Source organism: Entelurus aequoreus, linkage group LG02 (assembly GCF_033978785.1).
Source record: "Entelurus aequoreus isolate RoL-2023_Sb linkage group LG02, RoL_Eaeq_v1.1, whole genome shotgun sequence".
Lineage (NCBI taxonomy): Eukaryota > Metazoa > Chordata > Actinopteri > Syngnathiformes > Syngnathidae > Entelurus > Entelurus aequoreus.
In genome coordinates, this window is record NC_084732.1 from 63,520,202 (window position 1) to 63,545,589 (window position 25,388).

A 25,388-nucleotide genomic window follows, 5' to 3' on the forward strand; every position below is an offset into this window, starting at 1 on the left:
TGTTAGTGAGTTTATCAATAGAGCCGACATAATTTGGGAATGGTGCTATTACCGAAGGCAGTAGGTCAGCAAGAGTCATCGTTGTGGCAGCATTAATGTTGCGGCCGCTATAGCAGTTATTATTATTATTAGCTTGTTGACAAAGAGTCAAAACTTCAAATTTTATAAGGTAATGATCGGACATTACTTTAGTATATGGAAGTATCATAACTTTGGAGGTGGTGACACCCCTGACAAGCACTAGATCTATTGTATTACCGTTGCGATGCGTGGGTTCATGTATTATTTGTGTAAGACCACAGCTATCAATTATGGTTTGGAGCGCCACGCACTGAGGGTCCGATGGGGTATTCATATGGATATTAAAGTCCCCCATTATGATTATATTGTCGGCGTGCGTCACTAGATCAGCAACGAACTCTGAGAATTCACTGATAAAGTCCGAATAGGGCCCAGGGGGGCGGTAGATAACAGCCAGGTCGAGAGGTAGCGGTGTGACAGACCTCATAGTAAGCACCTCAAACGATTTATATTTATTATTTAGGTTAGGGGTAAGGTTGAAATTTTCATTGTATATTAGTGCGACACCCCCTCCCCTTTTAAGAGGGCGGGCAACATGCGCATTCGTATAGTTAGGAGGAGATGCCTCATTGAGCGCAAAAAATTCGTCCGGTTTGAGCCAGGTTTCGCTAAGACCAATGACGTTAAGATTGTTGTCTCTAATGACCTCATTAACCAATAACGCCTTGGGAGACAATGATCTTATGTTTAAAAAGCCCATATTATAGGTATTGGGCTGTTTTGACGAGTTTTTGTTAAGATTATCCGTAGTGGCAATATTAACAATGTTGCGTTTATTATGCGTAGTGCACTTTAAATAGTTTCGACCATATCTAGGAATTGATATGACGGGAATTTTCCGATTGTTTGCTTGGTGCTGCAATAGACTGGACATATCATAATTTGCCACCTCAGTAGAATGCATGTCCACCCCTGACACAGACACAACAGAAAAAACATTATGTGAATTGTGTATTATTCTAAGAGAATTGCTATGCGTACATGGATTATCCAGCCTGGCGCTGGCTAGTTCTAGCTTAACTGACTCCTCACCCGGACTAACAGACATTGTAATTGCCTGTGACCGGGCTTGCTCTAGTGTAGTCAGTCAAGTGAGACTTAAATAGTAGTCTATGTTTCTAGACAGGATGATGGCGCCTTCCTGGTTAGGGTGAAGGCCGTCTCTCATCAGCAAGCCTGGTTTGCCCCAGAAAGAGGGCCAGTTATCAATAAACGTTAGTCCCTGCTGCCTACAGTAGCTAAGCAACCACTTGTTAAGCGAGACTAATCTGCTATATCTCTCATCATTGCCTCTCGCAGGCAGGGGGCCAGAGACAATTACTCGATGCCTGGACATCTTTCTGGCGAGATCACAAGTCCTGGCTATGTTTCTCTTTGTAATCTCTGACTGTCTCATTCTAGTGTCATTGGAGCCAACGTGTACAACTATATTCGCATAATTAGTGGTGCGATTAGCCTGTCGTACGTGTTTACTAGGCCTGTTGCGAGTTAGCTCCCTAAGATTAGCTTCAATGTCAGGTGCTCTGGCCCCGGGGATACACTTTATTGTGGCTGGTTTGCTAAGCTTTATGTTTCGGGTGATGGAGTCCCCTATAACTAAGGTGTGGTGCCCGGTAGACTGGGGTGTAGGACTAGCTAAAGAGCTAAATCTATTATGCGTCTCAACCGGTACACCGTAGCTTGTAGGCCGCTTAGGACTGCTACAAGCTGGGCTAGTTAGCTCGCTACAGCTAACGCTAGCAGATGTGTCCGCAACATCTAAAGTTACGACATTACTCTGCTCTAACTGGCGGACACGGCCCTCTAGCAGAGCCAACCTCTCCGTGAGTATGGTGCAAGACGCGCAGGAAGCCATTACTCACAGTGTTTTCTGTCACCGAGTGAAGTTCCTGCTGTCCTCAGGGAAGTGGTCGCGGTCTGTAGGAGTAGCTTCTTACTGACCGGCGCTGCCTTTCTCCGCGCTAGCTTAGCAGCTAGCTAGCTGAGGAAAGGGTGGTGGGACAGAGATCGGGTGATTTGCAAGTTAAATAGTACCACTAAAAATGTTTGAGAAGTGATAAAGAAAGCTGTAGAACAATTAAAAGCACACAGATAGAGCGCTACTTAGCTTTTTCGCAACAGCGAACAGACGGCGAGCAGTCACGCACGGTGAACCGGAACCGGAAGTTCCGGTTCCGGTATATATACATATATATATATATATACACATATATATATTAACCTATATATATATATTAACCTATATATATATATATATATATATATATATATATATATATATATATATATATATATATATATATATATATATATATACAGTGGGGCAAAAAAGTATTTAGTCAGCCACCCATTGATTGTCAATGGGTGGCTGACTAAATACTTTTTTGCCCCACTGTATATATATATATCAGTGACGTGCGGTGAGGTTCATGGCTGGTGAGGCACTGACTTCATCACAGTCAGATTTACAAACATATGAACCCTAAAGAGTATCTTATTCACCATTTGATTGGCAGCAGTTAATGGATTATGTTTAAAAGATCATACCAGCATTCTTCCCTGCTTGGCACTCAGCATCAAAGGTTGGAATTGGGGGTTGAATCACCAAAAATTATTCCCGGGCGCGGCGCCGCTGCTTCCCACTGCTCCCCTCACCTCTCAGGGGGTGAACAAGGGGATGGGTCAAATGCAGAGGACAAATTTCACCGCACCTAGTGTGTGTGTGACAATCATTGGTACTTTAACTAAACTTTAACTTTACACATACAAACTGTAGCACACAAAAAAGCATATTTAATTAAAAAAAACGTTATTATGGTCTTACCTTTACTTATAAATTAAGTCCATGCCCCGCTGTTGTGCTGGATTAATGCACTCCCGTCGTAGAATGCACCCCCTGACGGGAGTGTTATATCAACTAAAGCCCACACTTAAACTTTCCACGTGCAAGATTTAATCTATTTAAAAAAGTTATTTAATAAGAAGCCAAAAAGTGCAAAAACAATAATGTTTGTGTTGGAGGAGTTGTGAATGAATGAAATATGAAATCCGTGCTGCAGTCTGCAGGTGTACCTAATGTTGTGGCCCTGCGGTCATTCACAACTCCTCCAACATGAACATTATTGTTTTTGCACTTTTTGGCTTCTTATTAAATAACTTTTTTTAAATAGTGTAACCGAGGGTTTATAAATGTTGCATATAATGTATGAAACTACAAAATAATAAACACGGAGGCTCCAGTTTACACGAGGACCACTTTATTTACATTCTTTCAAAAACCTCCGCTCCACTCCAACGTGTCATCACTTCCGCTCTTAGCCCCTTCAAAATAAGAGCGCAAGGCATATACTGTATAACAGCATGTAACAGGAATTAACATCACAAAGAGGAAAGCCCATAAAAATAGGTTACAATAGATTCAATCTTGCACGTGGAAAGTTTAAGTGTGGGCTTTAGTTGATATAACCCCCCCCCCCCCCCCCTGTTTTCTACGGCGGGGCTGCACCGGCACAAGGAGGCGGGATTACTGCGAGGCGAGCCTCAGCCAGTGTGTCTTCGCAGCAGTTTTATGATCGCTCAGCACAAGAAATACGTTACATACATACAGTTGTTGACAAAATACACTGTACATTATATACCTCAGCTAACTAAACTATGGAAATGTATAATCTAGTTCATATAGCAATACGGTCTCACTGCACAGCAGTTAGCCGAGTCCGCAATCCATGTTGAGGCACAACTGAGTGACGTGCCTCAACTGGCTGCTGATCACCGCACCGTCTCTTCTCAGTATTTGAACGGCAAATTGGAAAATTCAGCGATTTTGAATAAAAATAATCTAAAACTGGTGAAGTTAAATGGAAAATAACGTTATAGTATAATCACTGGATACATCCATCCATCCATCCATCCATTTTCTACCGCTTATTCCCTTCGGGGTCGCGGGGGGCGCTGGAGCCTATCTCAGCTACAATCTGGCGGAAGGCGGGGTACACCCTGGACAAGTCGCCACCTCATCGCAGCACTGGATACATATAACAATTTAATTTTTTTTTTTTCTTTTTACATTCAACCGTTCAAAAGTTTGTGGTCACCCAATCAATTTTGTGGAATAGCCTTCATTTCTAAGAACAAGAATTGACTGTCGAGTTTCAGATGAAAGTTCTCTTTTTCTGGCCATTTTGAGCGTTTAATTGACCCCACAAATGTGATGCTCCAGAAACTCAATCTGCTCAAAGGAAGGTCAGTTTTGTAGCTTCTGTAACGAGCTAAACTGTTTTCAGATGTGTGAACATGATTGCACAAGGGTTTTCTAATCATCAATTAGCCTTCTGAGCCAATGAGCAAACACATTGTACCATTAGAACACTGAGAGTGATAGTTGCTGGAAATGGGCCTCTATGCACCTATGTAGATATTGCACCAAAAACCAGACATTTGCAGCTAGAATAGTCATTTACCACATTAGCAATGTATAGAGTGTATTTCTTTAAAGTTAAGACTAGTTTAAAGTTATCTTCATTGAAAAGTACAGTGCTTTTCCTTCAAAAATAAGGACATTTCAATGTGACCCCAAACTTTTGAACGGTAGTGTATATATATATATATAAAACATTTGATTTTTTTACTTTTTTTTTTTTCTCATTGTGCATCTTGCTGTTTTGAATGATAAATGATAAATGGGTTATACTTGTATAGCGCTTTTCTACCTTCAAGGTACTCAAAGCGCTTTGACAGTATTTCCACATTTACCCATTCACACACACATTCACACACTGATGGCGGGAGCTGCCATGCAAGGCGCTAACCAGCAGCCATCAGAGGCAAAGGGTGAAGTGTCTTGCCCAAGGACACAACGGACGTGACTAGGAAGGTAGAAGGTGGGAATTGAACCCCAGTAACCAGCAACACTCCGATTGCTAGCACAGCCACTCTACCAACTTCGCCACGTCGTTTTCTAAATGTTTACATTTGGCAAGATAATGACATATCAAATAATGTAGTTGCATAATACTTACAGATACAAAGTCTCCAAGGTAGGGCTGTAACGATATAAAAATGTCATACTATTGTTATTGCAACCAAAATTATCACTATAATCCCGCTATTGTTGAATGTACTCAAGTTGTTTATTTACTTTCCATTTTTAATAGCTAAAATAAATAGACACACAATATACTTTCTTGACAGAAGAAACATTAAATATTGTTCTAGCTTAAGGGACAAATTATTTGTATTTGAGTGTTTAGATATGTTTATCTTATTTTCATTTGTAAATGTTTAAAAAAAAAAAGTTTAATAAATGCAAACTGGTTGTTTATTTTGTTTCGATACAGTAATACTAACCGTCCGGGGTTCTTCTGCGGTTATCTTTATTACCGTTTATCGTTATATCCCTACTCCAAGGCAGAAGCGTATTAGAAAGTATCTAGTAACAAACGTGTCCGCATCATTTCACTTACTGCATCATAAGTTTGTATTTATAAATCATTGTTGCCAGTAGGTGTAGCCAAAAAACAATTAGTACTTAACTTCATATTAATTAAAGACAGCATAAGTCCATTCCAGACGTTTTATAATAAATAGGTAAGTGTTTCTGAATAAATTAATTGTTCTCTGAATAAATTCACTCGATCAAGCCTTTTCTAACATTCAACACTACAAAATGATAAAAGAATTTATGATTCTAGTGTGCGAATGTGAGTGTGAATGTTGTCTGTCTATCTGTGTTGGCCCTGCAATGAGGTGGCGACTTGTCCAGGGTGTACCCCGCCTTCCGCCCGAATGCAGCTGAGATAGGCTCCAGCTCCCCCGCGACCCCGAACTGGACAAGCGGTAGAAAATGAATGAATGATTCACGCTGGTATCGGATTAATATTGGTATCGGCCAATACTCAAGTCTCCAATATTGATATCGTATCGTAAGTCAAAAAGTTGTGTCGGGACATTGCTTATCAAAAACAATACTATAGAATGTACTAAGAACAACTACAGTATTTTAATGAAGTAATGCATCGGTATCTAACTTTTCCATATTGTCATGGATAAATGTCCTCCATTTAGCAGTTATCTTAACGCCTTTGGGTGGCCTTATCGACTTATTCAGCGTTAGTAATGTGCAGATTGTAAAGTTCTACGCTCGTACTGCTACACCAAGTCAGCTACCCTCAGGTGTTTCGATGATTTCTTTCTGGTTAATAAATAATCTTTGAAGTCTTTAATTCAATGAAAGTATATATGAATAAAAGATTATGTCTTGCTTGCTATCGATCGGCTACAAGCTACAGTAATGAGCTACAAGCCAATGCTAGCGAGTGAGACATCATATGTTTTGTTGGATCTTACATGGTTTACTATGACATTCACCATACCAACTACTGTAGCAGTGGGAAGGCTCGTAACTTTAATGTTTGCTCACAACCTAATGCAGTGTTTTTCAACCTTCACATTCTTTTCATTGAAAAAATTCTGAGGCACACCACCAGCAGAAAACATAAAAAAAATGAAACTCAGTAGCCGATATTGACAATAAAAAGTCGTTCTCGCAATTGTTGGATATTAATTCAAACCATAACCAACCATGATCACTAAAGCTCTTGTTTCTAAGTATTGTCACGACATGTCACATCACTCCGTGACTTATTTTGAGTTCTTTGGTGTTTTCCTGTGTGTAGTGTTTTAGTTATTGTGCTGTGCTCCTATTTTGGTGGCTTTTACTCTTTTGTTGGTATTTTCCTGTAGCAGTTTCATGTCTTCTTCGAACGCTATTCTCCGCACCTGCTTTGTTTTCACAATCAAGACTATTTAAGTTGTGCGGACGCTATCCTTCTTTGTGGGGACATTGTTAATTGTAAGGTCATGTACGGATGTAGTTCAGTTTTAGTCAGTTCAGTTTTAGTTTCGTTTTCAAGATTTCAAGATGCTTTATTATTGTCCATTCTTTAACATGTACAAGACACATAATAACTGAAATTTCATTTTCGGCACAGTCCCACTAAGAGCAGACATACGTTACAGGGAGACAAGACGGGACCGCCAACGGATCAGCCACTTACGGCGCTCCTTAAAAAGGTGGGAAAAAGGTGATATTGGGAAAGGGGGAAAGAGTAAAAAATATCAGTCTAAGGCTGGACCCTCGGGAGGGGGTCCAGACTGAGTCTAAGGGAAAAAACCTCACATAGCATAGCACACATAAACATGTTACATATAATCACAACAATTCGCAACAGAGGGGGGGGGGGATTTGGGGCCCTGTAGGCCGGCCTGCTGCTATAAAGCGCTACTAGCCATCCATAACCCCAGGAATTAAGCAGTGGTGAAGGCGTTGGTTGAGGAAGGGGCGGGTGCGTGCATGTATGCCCAATTAACTTGGGTGTGATGTTGAAATGTTTTTGTGGACTGGGGCCGATCTCAAAGTTCGACACCAGGTGTTGTTGAGAAAAAGGGAGGTCAAAAGAGTCCATCGTTGAGGTGTCCTCAGGGGTGTTTTTCAGAACAGCCTGTTCCTAATAGCGTCAAGGCCATTCGAGGGAGTCAAATCATAGATTAGGATGTTGTTTTCCTCGAGCAGTCAAAAACAATGACTTGCCTGCTCTATTTGTCCATGCTGGTTCTCTCAAATTCCATTCAATTCTCCTTATCAGGAAACTTCTCCATGATGTGATCCATTTTGCGATTCAGTTTGCCCAGCCATCCATCCCTAAGCTTCAATGCCTTTTCTTAGCGGCACTTAGCGGCACTCGCCTTTTGTTTATTTTTGGTTTAAGTGTTAAATACCTTTTTACCTACACACTGCCTCCCGCATATTGTGATCACGACAAACCATGTTCCCGACATCTACAAAGCAATTAGCTACGTGCTGCCACCTACTGATATGGAAGAGTATTACACGGTTACTCTGCCGAGCTCTAGACAGCACAGACACTCAACAACGGCACATTTGCAGATTATAATTACTGGTTTGCAAAAAAAAATTTTAACCCAATTAGGTGAAATTACATAATCTCACACAGCACACCAGACTGTATCTCACGGCACACTAGTGTGCCGCGGCACAGTGGTTGAAAAACACTGACCTAAAGCATAACAAGCCGAGACAGGGCCCCCAAAAACTTGGAAGTCGAGGTACCACTGTTAATTGGTAAGGGATACACTGGTATTGCGTTTTCAGTCTACAATTTAACAACTAAAGTAGAGCAGTAAAGAAGAGATTAGATTAATTTTCTGTCATCATTATCACTCCATAAACCTTTTGGATTTTTAAAATGTAGAAAATAACAATGCTATGTTGTTTGGAGGGTTGTAAAAAAAAATCTGTGTGTCTGGCAAGGATTTGGCAGACAACCAAATTGACAACGGTGATCTTATGGAGTGTTTGGTTCAGAACAAACATCAAAAGGAAATGAACGATAAGTGTTCCGTTGGTGTGACACACTTCCAGCTGGTAAGTTTTCTACTTTGTCATGTATTTATTAATCTGTGCATGGTGTACGTTTAGGACCTAAAAGGTTTGTGTCAAACAGACTATGCGATCAGCTTTAACTGAGGGATCACTTCTTACTGTCTTTGGACAATGGAGAAGGTTTACTGTTCTGGTCCTATTTACAAAAAGGCATTTTGAATTTAAGGCTTGCACTTTTTAGATGATATATGAGCTGTTGAATCAAGGGTATAACTTTTACGAGGATGTTTGTTTTACTTTTCAGTCTGATTTGAAAATTAAATAGTTTATCTATACTACACATAACATTGTGCACTGGCAGTAGATACACTATATTGCCAAAAGTATTTGGCCACCCATCCAAATGATGAGAATCAGATGTCTTAATCACTTGGCCCAGTGTATAGAATCAAGCACTTAGGCATGGAGACTGTTTTCCTTGCTCCTAAATATTCCAAAGTCAACTTTATTATAAGAAAAGTGAAGAGTTTGGGAACAACAGCAACTCAGCCACCAAGTGGTAGGCCATGTAAACTGACAGAGAGGAGTCAGCAGATGCTGAAGCGCATAGTGCAAAGACTTTCTGCACAGTCAGTTGCTACAGAGCTCCAAACTTCATGTGACCTTCCAATTAGCCCACGTACAGTACGCAGAGAGCTTCATGGAATGGGTTTCCTTGGCTGAGCAGCTGCATCTAAGCCATACATCACCAAGTCCAATTCAAGGCGTCGGATGCAGTGGTGTAAAGCACGTCGCCACTGGACTCTGGAGCAGTGGAGACGCCTTCTCTGGACTGATGAATCACGCTTTTCCATCTGGCAATCTGATGGACCAGTCGGGGTTTGGAGGTTGCCAGGAGAACGCTACATTTCGGACTGTATTGTGCCGATTGTGAAATTTGGTGGAGGAGGAATTATGGTGTGGGGTTAGTTTTTCAGGAGTTGGGCTCGGCCCCTTAGTTCCAGTAAAAGGAACTTTGAATGCTCCAGGATACCAAAACATTTTGGACAATTCCATGGGATGGCACTTCAAGTTCATATGTGAGTAAAGGCAGGTGGCCAAATACTTTTGGCAATATAGTGTATGTCTCATACCTGTCAACATTTGCATTTGAAAATAATAGATTTTTTTCCTGTAAAAATAATTCCATTAGCAACCTACTCCTGCTTGCCAAAGCCCTGCATATTTCGGCAGAGATAACAAAAATATATATATATTCTCATTAAATGATTGAACAGGATGGCACTGGTAAAAGAACAGTCAAATACGGTAGTTTCTCCTAAGAAAGGAGGGTGTGATATATCGGCGCCTAGAGTCCTATTCTCCTGTTTGTTTTTTCACGCGCTTAAAGTTAAGCACGCTTCTATTATTCTTATTCTCCCATCCAGACTGCGGACATTCCCACCCCGTGTAAATTAGGCACAAGTGCTTAAGTTGTGATCATAACTAATGAGGGGGACTTCTCCTTGATGCCATTTTTTATTGGCTGTGTGAAAAAAATGGAACATGGAGTTTTCTTAACACCTGTGAATGTCATTGAAATCCCTAAAGATAACACTTTAAATTTGAGAATTAAGGGAAAGGCCAGATTCTACAGGGAACACCCACATTTAAGGGTTGATCCACCCGAAGCGCACATCTTGGATGAAGGCGCGCAGTGTAGACTTAAGATGAGGGGGAGAATTCTGCGTGGAGAGAATCCGCATAATTACGCAGCTTTATTCATTCATGCACGTGGGAGAATAGGGCGTCTAGTAATTCTGTTTTTGCTATATGTACAGTAGCCACCGCTGCTGCTCACTGCTCCCTTCACCTCCCAGGGGGTGATCAAGGGTGATGGGTCAAATGCAGAGAATAATTTCACCACACCTCGTGTGTGTGTGTGACAATCATTGGTACTTTAACTTTAATATTCTTGTTTAAGGCAATTTTACTTGTAGTTGATTCAAAGTGGTTTTTTGTGTGTGTTTGCGTGCAATAGAATAATAAAATTGTAGCCCTACTCTGTTTGAAGCGTCACATCATATACATTATATTTAAATGCATTGGATTCCTATAAAGTAGATCCCCGCATATTCACAGATAAACTTTTTGTGGGGAAACCCATCATTTAGTGCTTTTACTCCCCAAAATTAGTGTAGTTAATTAGTATGTATTAGCATGATAAAAGGTGCTATTTCCTTAAGTGTGTTTCTTGAATACAAACCCACAGATGGTCAAGAATATGGCAGAGTTTTAATGTGTTATGTCTAACACAAAGTCTTTTTTTTCTAAATGTAAAGATTCAGATGAAGGATTTCCGCTTTTCTTACAAATTCAAGATGGCTTGCAAGGAGGATGTTCTTCGCTTGTGTCCAAACATCAAAAAGAAGTAAGTGCAAAACTCTCCATAGGTATCATATATCCCATACCTATTTATTGCCGTACAATGTTTATTTCAGCTTTTACTCCTTAATTCATTATTTATTCATTTCCTTTTTTTCATCGCTTTATCTTATGTATAAAGATTGTTTTATTATTGTTTTGTATTGTACTATACTGTACAATTATCCCTTGTTTATCTATTTGCTTCCAGGCCTGACCGTGGTAAACGAATTTCCGCGAAGTCGGAATATTAAATCAAATCTCTTCATAGAGCATAAAAAACTGTTTACAACCTTCTAAATATGTTGTTTTCACATAACCAGATTCCTCTAAACATGAAATAACAGCAATATTGTCATCTTTACACTTGTATCACCCAATATAGTAGCCTTGAGTTTGTTCTACTGTAGATTACTCACCGGTAGCCCGGAGGATCCTCCAAGCATCATTGCTAGCCACTAAAACACAGCTACTACGTGGAATTATTTCGTCACATGCTGGGTAATTTCTTTAAGTTAGAACTTAGCTTCCACGTGGTGAAACCACGGGCGTAAGTTGTTTTGCCAAAAGTTAGTCAACTTCAGCTACGACCATTAGCTATGTTAGTATTGTGTGTCCCGCGTTATAATTCCACATTGCTTACACCAAAGGCTCACCAATGTTATGTGTAGTTGATGATGTCGAAGATGAAGTGCATCTACATAAGTGTAGTTAATCTCCACTAAGCTTTTCCTGGAATGCTGCTAACTAATAGCAATCGTTTTCACTTTTTTACTTCTCCATTAACAACCCTTATGTCAGACAAGCACACATATGTTTTTCTTTTTTTTAGCAAAAGTCTGCTGTCAATGTAGGTAATTGGATTTGCTCTCTTCCGCCAATAAAGCGTTCTAAAAAAACAACAACAAAAAAAACATTATTGTTTTATATACACGCTGTAAGTATATATGTAATGTAGTAACAGGCACATTCATAATAACATGTAATATTTATGTATTTTGACATGCACCTTGGGATAGTTTGATTGGCAACACTAAATTGTCCCTAGTGTGTGAATGTGAGTGTGAATGTTGTCTGTCTATCTGTGTTAGCCCTATGATGAGGTGGCGACTTGTCCAGGGTGTATCCCGCCTTCCACCCGAGTGCAGTTGGGATAGGCTCCAGCACCCCCCGCCACCCCGAGAAAGACAAGAGGTAGAAAATGGATGGATGGATGGATACTCATTTTAAGCATATGGGCCAGCTGTGCATTAATTTCACAGATGCATCACAATGATCGCTATTTACTTCAAGAATAACTACTCAAGGTATCCAAGGGGTCTTAAAAAGACTTAAATCTAACAATTTGGAATTTAAGGCCTTAAAATTTTCAAAAATTATCCTAAAATCTCATAAAAGGTCTTAAATATGATTTTGAAAGGTCTTAAAAATCTATTAAATGTTACTTTTATTTGAAACATGCATAAACTTCAGTCTTGCTTTTAAATGTTTCAATTTTTGAGGACGCTATAACGTAACTACAAAACGATAAAAGTAGGCTACCTGTGCTGCCCGGTCACAATTACCATCAGTTAGTGTAGCGTTGGGTTGTTACAGCTTAGCATAGCAGCGGAGAAAACTTAAAGAAAGCCCACAGCAAAGCCGAATTACTTAAAATGGGTAAGTGCAAGTTCAACAATTTGTGGCTCCAGAACAATCAATTTAATGCATGCTTGAAGCCGGTGGAAGGAAACGGATGTGGAGCCATCGATGAGGGAAGCGTTGGTAAACATTGCGGTGAAAGTGCATGGAATGATTATGTAAAAGTCAAAAATCCGGATATGTCTGTGTCAAAAGATGCTAAAATGCCATGAACACTTGCACAACTATACAAAAATCTACTTAAACCCCACAAAAGAGTGTTGTGTGGGTTAAGTGGCGCCAATTGCCAAAGGAGATCAAAATGAGATGTTTACTAGTGAAATCATACTATTACAAACGGTAAGCACATGCTAATTTATCTGTAGCAGTAGTAGTGTACTCACAGCAGTAAAACTATATAAAAAACATATTTCCCCTATACTATTTATTTTATTAATTGCAATGATTTTAGGTCAGCGTCTCATGCCTAATCTTTTTTCCAAGTTTATACAGCAACTGACATTAAAAGCTATACAGGTTGTCAGTTTATGGTTGGATGAGGAAAGCAAGGCTTGAATAAAAACTAGTCCTTGTTTATTAACAATATGTTTAAAAAAAAAAGTCACAAAAAACAGCTAAAAATGTATTCACACATTCTAGATACAAATTTGAATGTTATCCACATTATTCACATCCAAATTATGTTTGAGGTTTGCAAGCCATAATTTTGATGTTTGGTAATATTTTTTAAATTATTTTACAGTAGAGAGTCTTCTAGTGTATTTGGTTAGTTTAACCATTTAGTTTACAATTCATCCCGGCCCTCTGATTTTCTTTTCTGTCTTTGTACTTTTTTGTCCGTATGGATGTGAAATGGTCTTAAATTCTATTCATTGTGGTCTTAAAAAAAAGTCTTAAAAAGTCTTAAATTTCACTTATTGAAACCTGCGGAGACCCTGCTGTTAATCGTGGCAGACTTCATGAAAGCCAACGACGACAACTTTGGGACATATGATGATCCAGAACTTTATATTTTTGAGCCTGAATATACAAAGGATGAGCTACAGGTTTTAGAAGCTGAGCAATAAGAAGCTTGAGCTAGTAGCACTATTTTAAGTGCTGAACAAAAAATAAAAACTGCAAACATAATAATATCTGCTCTCCCTGGGATGTCGACTGATGGGATGATTTTTTATTCCCGTTTAGAGAAAAAAAATATTCATAATCATAACGCAGGTAAAAAAAAAAAAAAAAGTATAAGTTGGGCGCAAACAAGCATAATTTTATGTCTTTCTTGCCTTCTCCGGGTCTAAGTTGGATGTCAAAATTGACTATAGTGACTTACTCGATGGTCAGTTGTCCATTTGGTCAAGCTGGTTGGGGACGTTTCCAGTTGATTTGGGTAAGCAATTCATTTATTTCGACATAGCTTGCCTCTAAGTTCCATGTTTGCAGCGTCAAGTCACGCCGACCTCACTCTCTCGGCTTCAGTCTGCTCCAACATTTCACCCTCTCTTTGTGCTCGCTTTTACAAGCAGCAGTTCATCCTCTGTAGATTCAGCTTTAAAAAGATAAGGTTGTGAATCCTAATTTGTCCAAAAATAGTCATTTTCGTCATCTATTCCAAAGTCTGCCATGATTAAAACAAACTAGCATTTGTTTCCGGAAGTAGGAACACACATTTGTTGCCGGAAATCGGAAGTTTGTTGCTATGGAAACGGAAATAAATGCGCTGAAGAGATATGTTTTGATTTAACTTAAAATTAGCAATATACGGTAAATATTATATATATTATATATGTGTCTGTTACTACTTTATATACATACTTGCAGCGCGTATATAACATGTTGATAGACGGTTTTGAAGTTGTTTTAGAGGGCTTTGAAGGCTACAATGGTGTTTTTTATCTTTGGAATCCTAAAAAAAAGCATGTATGTTCTTGTCTCTTATAATGATTGTGAACGATAGGCAAAATTTCCAAAAAAGTGCAGTTGCCCTTTAAGTGACGCCAGTTTTGGTGCATCTCATGTCTCATCTTTTGATATCGCACATGCCAAAAACTCACCAATGTGGAGATGTGTTATAGATGAGGCAAGAGTTAAATATGAAATGTATCCAAAAAGTTGTTGTGCAAAAAATTAGTCAACATGATTTTTGCGATATATTACAGTAGCCCCAATATTAGCCATCGTGTTGTTGTTAGCAGTGTTCACCCTTAACCCAGAAATTTAAGTCCCTCTTCGCGAATATCTTGAAAGAAATGATATCCTGGTGACTGCGTGGGTTCCCTCCGGGTACTCCGGCTTCCTCCCACCTCCAAAGACATGCACCTGGGGATAAGTTGATTGGCAACACTAAATTGGCCCTAGTGTGTGAATGTAAGTGTGAATTTTGTCTATCTGTGTTGGCCCTGCGATGAGGTGGCGACTTGTCCAGGGTGTACCCTGCCTTCCGCCCGAATGCAGCTGAGATAGGCTCCAGCACCCCCCGCGACCCCGAAAGGGACAAGCGGTAGGAAATGGATGGATGGATGGTGTGAATGTGTCTTGTCTATCTGTGTTGGCCCTGCGATGAGGTGGCGACCTGTCCAGGGTGTACTCTGCTTTATGCCCGAGTGGAGCTGGGATGGGCTCCAGACCCCTCGCGATCCTAAAAGGGACAAGCTGTAGAAAATGGATGCATGGATGGAAATTCTGCACTGTAATACATATAAGACATGAATATGACTTAATATAACACTTAATATAGGCCACATATGTGTAGAATATGCTTCAAAATTGTTAGATTTGTTTTAAATCCGGGATATAGTGAAGCCGCAATATGTAAAGCCTAGTGTGACGACTGTATCTACAAACCCTATGACCTTTACTGCTACACTTTTTATTCTTTTCTGTTAATAATTGTTTTTTAACTGATGAACTGGTACATGTTAAACACAGGTAATGAATAAATTATCAATACTTGCTGAAACAGGTAGAAGTGGTCCGATTAAAAAAGCTTTGTGTGCTTTTTCTTACTACATTTTAGACATGTTGAATTGTTAGGGCAAAGTTCAAATGTTAACACATTAACATTAACATTAATCACAAAAAATGATTGCAATAATCACGTATAAATGAAAGTTAATCAAAGGATTTATTCCGGGATGCATAATGTACATACTGCATGTGACGTACTTTAATTAGGGCTGTACAATTCTCTAAAAAATGTCAAAATTGGGATCGTGACTCTCTGGGACAATTTTCCACAAACACAAACACACATTATGTTCAGGGCCATGTGCTTACTTTTTAAAGTAACCACATTTTTTTATTGTTATAATCATCATCATCAAAGTCCTGGAAGGACAATTGAAGAGGGAATTTCTAAATAAAAACTAATAGAAAGACTAACAATAATCCATTGGGTCAAAAACATGGCACACCTTCTCACTCACAGTATAGTGGAACTGTATGTGCAAACTTACCGGTAATTGCTTCTTGAACATGGTTCGTAAATCAAAAAGTTTGTACAGTGAAGAAAATGTATCCATAAGAAACCATGTAAATGTGAATATTGGGTTCCAGCCTTGACAAACGTCCCTATTTTAGTTAAGGTTTGTACACTTTTTGAACACAATATAAAGTGCTATAACGTAGTGTATATCAAACAAACATAACAAAGAAGTGATGAATTAACTGTCTTGTCTCTTGATTAACAAGCTAAAATACCAACAACGACAAGCTCAACTGTTCTGTATGCTCTGCTCTGCCAACACACACGCACACACACACACACAGAAGTCTCTTTGGTGCACTCACAAACAATCAGAAATCACAAACATCCTTAACAACCATATTGCTAGAATAATAAACATTTTAAAAAGTTAAGTAAAGTTAAGTCTTTTAGAATTCATCACATGTCGGTGTGAATATTTTTATGCAGCCCTAACTTCAATGTAACTCTTTTTTGCATGTTGGAAATAAATACACAATAACCATCTTAACTTGCCTAAATAAGTGTAACGTATGGTTAAGTTATTCGAGCAGTGCTCACCAATGAGCTAAAAGCCATGAGCCGTCAACTCAGTGTCCAATTTTTAAAGCGTTGGGAAGTGACTTTTAAGCAACATACTATCGCACAGCCACACCAGCTAGCATCCGTTACATAAGCATACCTTATTGAACAGCAATAATGACTTCTTGTCTTGGGTTCAGGGTGGACGTGGTGATCTGTCTAAGTACTACTGTCAGGAACGACACGCTGCATGAGGGCAAAGAGCAACGTGTCTCCCTGAAATGTCGTAAACAACTACGGGTAGAGGAGTTAGAAATGGTAGGTACAGGATATACAGTAACATGGATTTTTTTTCAAACTAAAACATATGTCAAATATGTCAACTTTCAGTCGGAGGACATACGGTTAGAACCAGAGTTGTATGAGCCCTGTAAGTCTGACATCAGTCGCCTGTGTCCCAGCGTAGCTTTTGGCAACGCTCAGGTAAGGTTTGGTAAGAACAGCAGCATCAGAATCAAACCTGGTATTTCTTTTTTTCAATGTTCTTCTCATTTCCCGCAGATAGTCGAGTGTCTAAAGGAACAAAGGAAGCAGCTCAGTCTGCGCTGCCACCAGCGGATCTTCAGGCTGCAGGAGGCCGAGATGACAGACCCCGAACTCGACTACCAGTTGATGAGAGTCTGCAAGCAGATGATTAAGGTGGCTGGAGAAAGGATGAAATATTATTTATATTTTTATATAATCTCTTTCAGCAAGATCATTAACTCTCTTTTGCAGAGGTTTTGCACTGAAGCAGATGCCAGGAATGTTCTTCAGTGTCTGAAGCAGAACAAGAACAGTGAGCTGATGGATCCAAAGTGCAAACAGATGATCACTAAGAGACAGATCACCCAGAACACAGGTACACCTTTACTAATGCATACAAACTACAGTGGAACCCGATTTTATACTCCTGACAACCTGCCCCCTCTGCAGTGGACATTATGTTTTGCATCACTTATTTTTTCCAAAAAGTATAACTCTGACAAATAAAATAGACCAACAGGCGGCCCGCAGGCCAAAATCGATCCGCCAAACATCCCCCAAATAAGGAAACCACACAGTTTTACAGCACACTGCTCAATAATGGCGGCGAAAGATCAAGCGTGGCTGGATAGCATAATAAAGGGCTTCCCAAACGTTTTGACTCAAGGGCCACATTGTCAGTTAATTATATATAATTACCTCTTTGCTCTTTTTTCCACTTTTTAATTTTTTTAGTAGTATTTTAGAATGTGCCACGGGCTGTTAAAAAAATAGCTGCAGGCCGCAAATGGCTCCTGAGTTACACTTTGGACACCATTAAATCTACACCCTCCTTCAGACTACAGGTTGAACCCGGTGCTGAGAAAGTCTTGCCGACCGGACATTCCCAAGTTCTGCCAGTCCATCCTGAACAAAGGGAGTGAGGACAGCGAGCTGGAGGGTCAGGTGATCGCCTGCCTGAAACTCAAATATGCTGATCAGGTCTGTCCAATCAACAGAAATCCAGTTGGTATCTCAACCACAGACATCATTTCCTAAATCTCACCATCAATATGTCAGAGATTGTCCCAAGACTGTGAAGACCAGATCCGAGTGATTCTCCAGGAGTCTGCGCTGGACTACAGACTGGACCCACAGCTGCAGATGCATTGCTCAGATGAGGTACACATGTTGCAGAAATACACCTCCATTTCTCTTTGATGTTCTCGTCTCGTCATTCCACTTTCTCATCCAGATCTCCAAGCTGTGTGCAGAGGAGGCAGCTGCTCAGGAACAGACTGGTCAGGTGGAAGAATGTCTGAAAGTCAACCTCCTCAAGATCAAGCAGGACACCTGTAAAAAGGTATACTGTATTTTTTAATGGTTGACTCTCTTCGTATTGTTTGGAGACGATATTCGTATACATCAATATTTTGGTTTTACTTTGTTCAAACACAGAGACATATCACCTAAAAAATATAATATAGTACTATAGGACAATTGTCCCTCCTTTATGCATTACTATTTCTGTGGAGGTTGTATTTTGTTCGCCATGATAGTTTTTTACAAGATAACTAGCAATTTTCTTCAAACCTCTGAGGCCCAGGGTAGGATATTTCGCTTTTGCTTTCCTGGCTATTCACGGTACAAATTTCCAGTACCTGGGAATCGATACCTGTACTTACGGTACTTTTGTGTGTGTTAATAAATGGTAATTGTTTAATAATAAAATATTTTTTAGTGTAATAATTATAAATGAGCTGATTGCTATAACTGTGCTGTCCAGTTGTTTTAACTTGTTGTCTTATTACATTTCTGAGATTCATTTGCAAGTATATTAGACTTCAGTGAGGTTACAATTCCAAGACATTAAATGGCAATAGTGCATAGACTACGATGTGTTGCCTATTTAGGAAGTAGACTTTGCCATGAAGCTGAATGTCTGTCTAGTCTTTTGTTACACCCTACAAAGTGTTCATACTGTAAGTATTGTACTTATTACAAACCAGCTGTTTGATTTTAATGTGCAACTTAGTTGTTGTTTTCTTTACCAAATTTTAAAGAAGTGTTGAAATGGCCATGTAAAGTTGCTAATGCTAATCAATAGCATGTATATAAAGTTAGTGTACCACTGATAGTCACACACACACACTATGGCAAAGACAATGTAAATTAGCATCAAGCTAGCCATTTTGGAAAAGTAATTCTACGTTTGAGCATTTTCTATCCGACATACTTGCTTTGTTGGCATTGAAAATTGCAACCTTGATTTGACTTTGGCTGAACTTTTGCTGCTTGAGTGAGTTTAGTCTGCAACCGGACTTGACGTCATGAGCAGAAAGGTATCTAAATATGGCACCGATTGGTTTTTCGTGAATCGATACCTGATAGTATCGACGGAATTTGGTCGGTGCCCATAAAAGTACAGGATTCGCTACCCATCCCTACTTTTTTACCTAATACGGTATTTCAACCTGTTAAACAGTTTATCTTGCTTTGGTTGGTTTCGTTGTATGTGTGACTTATTTGTTCATTTTGATATAGGAACTGATTTACTAAGATCCAAATGTCTCACGCTAAACATTGTGAGCAATCTATAAAATGGCGTGTGCTATTAGTCGGCATGTTGCATGTGCTCTACGAACACTGCGTGTGCAGTTGAAGAGTGGTGCTGAGTGCCTTATTTGAAGAGGAACTGCACTTTTTTTTTTATTTTGCCAATCTTTCACAATAAATATGAAAGACATGACGACGGATGTATTTTTTTTAATGCATTCTAACTTGTAAATAAACATAAATAAAAGTCCGCTTACAGCTGAGACAATGGGAGTCCCACTATTCTGCCTATAAAACCCAATAAATAACCATCCAAAACTCCAACAATACTCCATTTACTTTTCACGACTTGAATATTAACCAAGTATTAGTGATATCGTTATTATAAGTGCTACCTAGGAATGTAATGGTAAACAGTATAATGGTAAATGGTATAATGGTAAACGGTATAATGATAAACTGCGGTAAAATTCCAGACGGTTTGGAATACCATTTAAATTTTTAATTACTGACAAACCATAATTTATTAATGCATTTTAGGCAACACTAGGTACTTCCTGGAAATGGAAGCGACAGCACCGACGCATGCGCACGAGAACTTTGTTCTGGAGATGTTCTCTTCCAGTAAACGGAGCCATTTGCTTTGTTTCACTTTATTTCACTTGTTTCTACATCTGTGGAATTTTGGTGTGCATTGAAGAGCGCACTGCTGTTATTAGATGACAACAGGTGTGTACAGAATTAGAGACAGAAGCATTTGTCCCACACTAAAAGTATACCTTGGAGGAGAAAAATATTTGATGTTGCAGTTGCAGTCCGTCAACTGCTCGGACTGAGAGTTACCATGCAGTAAGCAAACTGTCGGGAACGCTGCCACAACTTGTTTGGTAGACTATTGGCCCAATAGATCTGATATGATATCAGCACGGCTAATAGATACTTTTAACTTCTTTTGTAGTGTGGAATGTGATCAAGCAATATGTTGTTGTGATCACGTGGGCTCTGCAAGTTGGATCCTGGCACTGCTAGAAAGAAGTGCTTAAGTTAGGCTGACCATACGTCCTCTTTTCCCCGGACATGTCCTCTTTTGCGGGGGTGTCCGGGGTGTCCGGGCGGGGTTTCTTAAATGCCTCAAATGTCCGGCATTTTGAGTTAGGGTTGCGTGTATTTTCAATGTACGTCCAGGGTTAAGAAGGGGTTAAACAAAACAAACTGTTACATGCGCACACAGAAACATTCGTGAGGTAGGGGCAGAGACACAGAGCGAGAAAGCTAGTGAGGGGAGAGGGACATGAGAACAAGAAATGCCGACAAGTAAATGCAACTTCACGGATGATTTGCGGAAAAAGTTTTCGTGTTTTGGTCCTGGCCGTGACACATGGGAAGCAGAATGCACTGTGTGCAAAGCAGGAACGTGTATATCTGTGGCAAATAAAGATCTACAAGCCCATATCGACACTACAAAGCACAAAACAGCTGTGCAGGGCGAGAGCTCGTCTGCTGTTTTTTGTTTAAATGTAATTAACTTCTTTTGAGGCATTATTTATGTTTAGATTATATACAAGAGGTTATTTTGAATATTTCTACCTCTGCACTTTTTTTCCAAAACTGTGAATGTTACAGAATATAAGTGTGACTTATTTTGTTATACTGTCAAGTAGTGTTGGCGTTAACACACTTTTTGTGTCTTTTTAACGCATTGAAATCAGAAAGGACGCAGATTTTTTTTATTTTACCATTTGCGGCCCACAGCATAATGTTTTAAAGGCCCACGGCACATTCTAAAAATACTATTAGAATAAACAAAAACATAACAAAAGTGAAATAAAAAAGCTTACAGGTGAAATGTCATTTAGAAACAGTTGCAATGTTGACTAATAAAACAAAGCTCATTGCTCAAGACATAATAATAATAATCTAAATCAATGTTATTATGAATTATTGAAAGGTTCCGATTGCTTCACATCAAATATTCCACTAAGAAAAATATTTTTGGTGGAAGATTTTGCATATTTTGTGTGTTTGCCATAAAAAACATAGTTTTGTTTGACAAAAAAGGGCGGAAAACAAACAAACAAAAAACACAACATAAAAAAACTAAAACATTTTTAAATGAGGAATAGATGTGAAGTTAATGTAGACTCCAGAGATTTAAGCGTTAAATATAAAATGTATGTATGCCCTGGCACACCATTATCATCATTTCATGACCCAAGCAAAACAGTTTTTACACGTTTATACTGAAATAAATACACCTACAACTTATTCAATAAAAACATAGAAAAAACTACCCGCAGTGGTAAAGTTTAGATCCATGAAGGAAAGAAGAAAGTGAATGAATGTTTATAACTGAATACATCTACATATGTATACACATTTGTTTTCTTTTGTATTTTTTTTTTTTAATGAATTAAGTAACGTTTATGACAACCTTTTTCCAAAACACAATATAGAATGTGAGATATAACCGGATAATGCATTTGTCATTTATTTTCAAAACGCTTACAAAAAAGTGGTACCCCAAAAGTTTACTGTGGCACCCCATTTTTATGACTTGATGGGGTCCCTGGGACCCCATTTTGAAAATTCCTAGCGCCAACACTGCTGTCAACATAGGAGAAAAAATGCTTTATTTAAATAAATATATTACTTATGAAGCAAGTTCGAGTATCATTGGCAAATTTTCACCTAGTCCTGGCCTTGGCACGCATATATGTGTCCTCTTTTTGGGATTTCAGAATATGGTCAGCCTAGCTTAAGTGGAGTCTGAAATTGACTTTATATTTTATTTGAGTTGTTACATCTTGGTTTCTTAAAACTTCTAAGTTTCATTTGCAAGTATGCTTTCCTTTCAGTTTGTCCTAGGTGGGTTGCCATAGTCAGGAAGTAGTTTATTGCCATTAAGTTGAATTTGCCACACTTGTAAATTGTTGAGCCCTGCAAAGTGTTTTCCTGTAAGTATTGTACTTGTTACAGCTATTTGATTGAAACGTGCATCTTAGTAGTTTTTATTGCAGAATTTGGAAGTGTCGAAATTGCCACGTAAAATCACTAATGCTAACTAGTAGCATGTTTATGGTATATCCAGTGATAATTAGCATCCAGCTTTTGAGTACTTTTGTTTTAATGCGTTTCTTTTATATTGGAATGTCACAGAGAAGTTATTTTGTATCTCATGTAAGTTATTTGGCATATTTTATGTCTGCATGTTCAGTTTTTCAGTGTTTAGAAGTAAAGACTCTTAAAAGACTCTTAAATGGAGACAATCTGTTATCTGTCTGCTAAGCTAGCAAAGAAGAGAGGTTAGCTTGTATCTGAGTTGTTATAGCCGATGTTTTAGATGCAGGCCGATATAATCCATTACCTGTTTTTTTACCCAGTATCACTATTGGATCGGGACACCCCTAATAATTAGTCTGGTGTTAATTGACCGATTTACATACGTTAAAGACTTGTGTGCAGTTTGAAGTGTGCTCTTTCGATGCAAGCTGAACCCATCACATTTTGCTACCTATCCACATACAGGTGCGTAACCAAATTACTAGCACCATTTCTCAGGGTCTAAAGCATGGGTGTCAAACTCTGGCCCGCGGGCCAAAATTGGCCCGCCATGTAATTTAACTTGGCCCTTGAGGCGACATCAAATTAACACTAGAGCTGGCCCGCCGATTATATACAGCGGCGGTGCCGTGGTAACACCGCATTCACCACTAATTCTCTTACTTGCCAACCCTCCCGGGAGACTCCCAAATTTCAGTGCCCCTCCCGAAAATTGTCACATCCGCTTTTCATCCAGTCCAACGAGTGCTGGCCCAGTCACATAATATGTGCAGCTTCTGCACGCACACACAAGTGAATGCAACGTATACTTGATCAACAGCGATACAGGTTACACTGAGAGTGGCCGTATAAACAACTTTAACACTGTTAGAAATATACGCCACACTGTGAACCCATACCAAACAAGAATGACAAACACATTTCGGGAGAACATCCGCACCGTAACACAACATAAACACAATAGAACAAATCCCCAGAACCCTTTTGCAGCACTAACTCTTCCGGGACGCTACAAGGTGTGTGTGTGTGGGGGGGGGGGGAGTCTATTTTGTAGCGTCCCGGAAGAGTTAGTGCTGCAAAAGGTTCTGGGTATTTGTTCTGTTGTGTTACGGTGCGGATGTTCTCCCGAAATGTGTTTGTCATTCTTGTTTGGTGTGGATTCACAGTGTGGCGTATATTTCCAACAGTGTTAAAGTTGTTTATACGGACACCCACAGTGTAACCTGTATCGCTGTTGATCAAGTGTGCGTTGCATTCACGTGTGTGCGTACCGAAGCCGCACATATCTTGTGACTGGGCCAGCACGTTGTTAGAATGGATGAAAAGCAGACGTGACGACAGCTCAAAGAGGACGTTAAAGGCAGTGCCTTTAAGGCACGCCCCAAGACTGTGGTCCGGGTGGACTACGAGAAATAATGACTGATGAACACCTTCGTTCGATAATGAAGGTTGCCTCAGCTCAAAGCCTGAGCCCCGACATTAAAGAACTAGCATCCAAGAAAAGATGGCAGGTATCTGGCTTGGGCACATCATATTAGATCAGTGTGTTGCAAACTGAGCAGTTTAAAGTCCTGAATGGTTGGTTTATTCATTATTTTATTTTCAAATTTATTAGCCTGTGGAAAAAGTTAATGTTGATATTTACCTCAGAAGGCTGCAAATAGAAAAGAGGCATTCAATTTGTATTTAAATTGTATTTGATATGCCATTGATATTTTTTTATTATTATTATTATTATTATTTGAAACTCGATTTTGCATGTCACTATAAAGTTATATAAGCCTTGCTTGTTCAATATTCAATTCAAAACTTGTTTGGGTCCCTATTAAAAGGTTAATTTGTTCAACCTTGGCCCGCGGCTTTGTTCAGTTTTAAATTTTGACCCACTCTGTATTTGAGTTCGACACCCCTGGTCTAAAGCATGAATCGTAATGTCAAATGTTGGTATTTTTGAAGGTGCTGATCCAAATGTCTGTGATTTGATCGAGTTCCATGCTAATGACGTCTTAAAAGTTGCGTTCTGTGTGAACATCTTGACTCTCCAAGAGTTGCTTCAAAGAGAAAGCAGGAGGTGGAGGGCAGAAAGAAGAACAACAGTTTTGCAGTTGTGATACAACTGCTGCTTTGTTTAATTTGCCTTTCTTGCCACAGGAAGTGCTGAACATGCTGAAGGAGAGTAAAGCGGACATCTTTGTAGACCCGGTCCTCCACACGGCCTGTGCCCTGGACCTGAAACATCACTGTGCTGCTATTACACCCGGCAGAGGAAGACGTGGGTGCTTTTACACAATCATTGAGTTTTACTTTTCATATGCAGTTTCATTAGGGGGGTGCTTAGTGGTAAGCATGCTGGCCTCACATTCAGGTGATCGAGGGTTTGAATCTCTGACAAGTTGGTACACTTTCTCTGAGTTTGCATGTCTCTCCATGCTTTTGTGTGTTTTCTCCAGTTACCCTAAGGGCATTCAATCGATCGCAACTGGACTGTTTGGTTTGTCTTAGAAGTCGTTAAGCCTCTCATCCGAGTAGGTTTCATCAGTTCGTGCTCATTGACTTAGATTGGTCAGATCTAGTCTAGCGGCTGGTGCCAAAACCCCAAATATTTATACTCCAACACCAGGAGGCTGTGCCTGGTCAAGGATGGCCTGAGACACATCACAGTACATTTCAAACTAGGCAACACCCTGAGACACAGACTAGTGCATCCTAAAGACCGGACACCCCACACCCACAAAAAGAATCTGGTGCATGCTATCCAGTGTAATG

The 25,388-nt window shown here is 39.5% G+C and overlaps 1 protein-coding gene across 1 annotated transcript in view; it reads left to right on the top strand.

Annotated features, from left to right (window-relative positions):
* Positions 1–25,388, top strand: part of LOC133637641 (Golgi apparatus protein 1-like) — a 102,382-nt gene that overhangs the window by 72,409 nt on the left and 4,585 nt on the right. The window contains exons 15-24 of the mRNA XM_062030505.1: positions 8,411–8,524; positions 10,804–10,892; positions 16,703–16,820; positions 16,893–16,985; positions 17,064–17,201; positions 17,280–17,403; positions 17,866–18,008; positions 18,087–18,188; positions 18,262–18,369; positions 24,774–24,894. Coding sequence (XP_061886489.1) covers positions 8,411–8,524; positions 10,804–10,892; positions 16,703–16,820; positions 16,893–16,985; positions 17,064–17,201; positions 17,280–17,403; positions 17,866–18,008; positions 18,087–18,188; positions 18,262–18,369; positions 24,774–24,894 — 1,150 coding nt within the window. The remainder of the gene's footprint in view (positions 1–8,410; positions 8,525–10,803; positions 10,893–16,702; positions 16,821–16,892; positions 16,986–17,063; positions 17,202–17,279; positions 17,404–17,865; positions 18,009–18,086; positions 18,189–18,261; positions 18,370–24,773; positions 24,895–25,388) is intronic.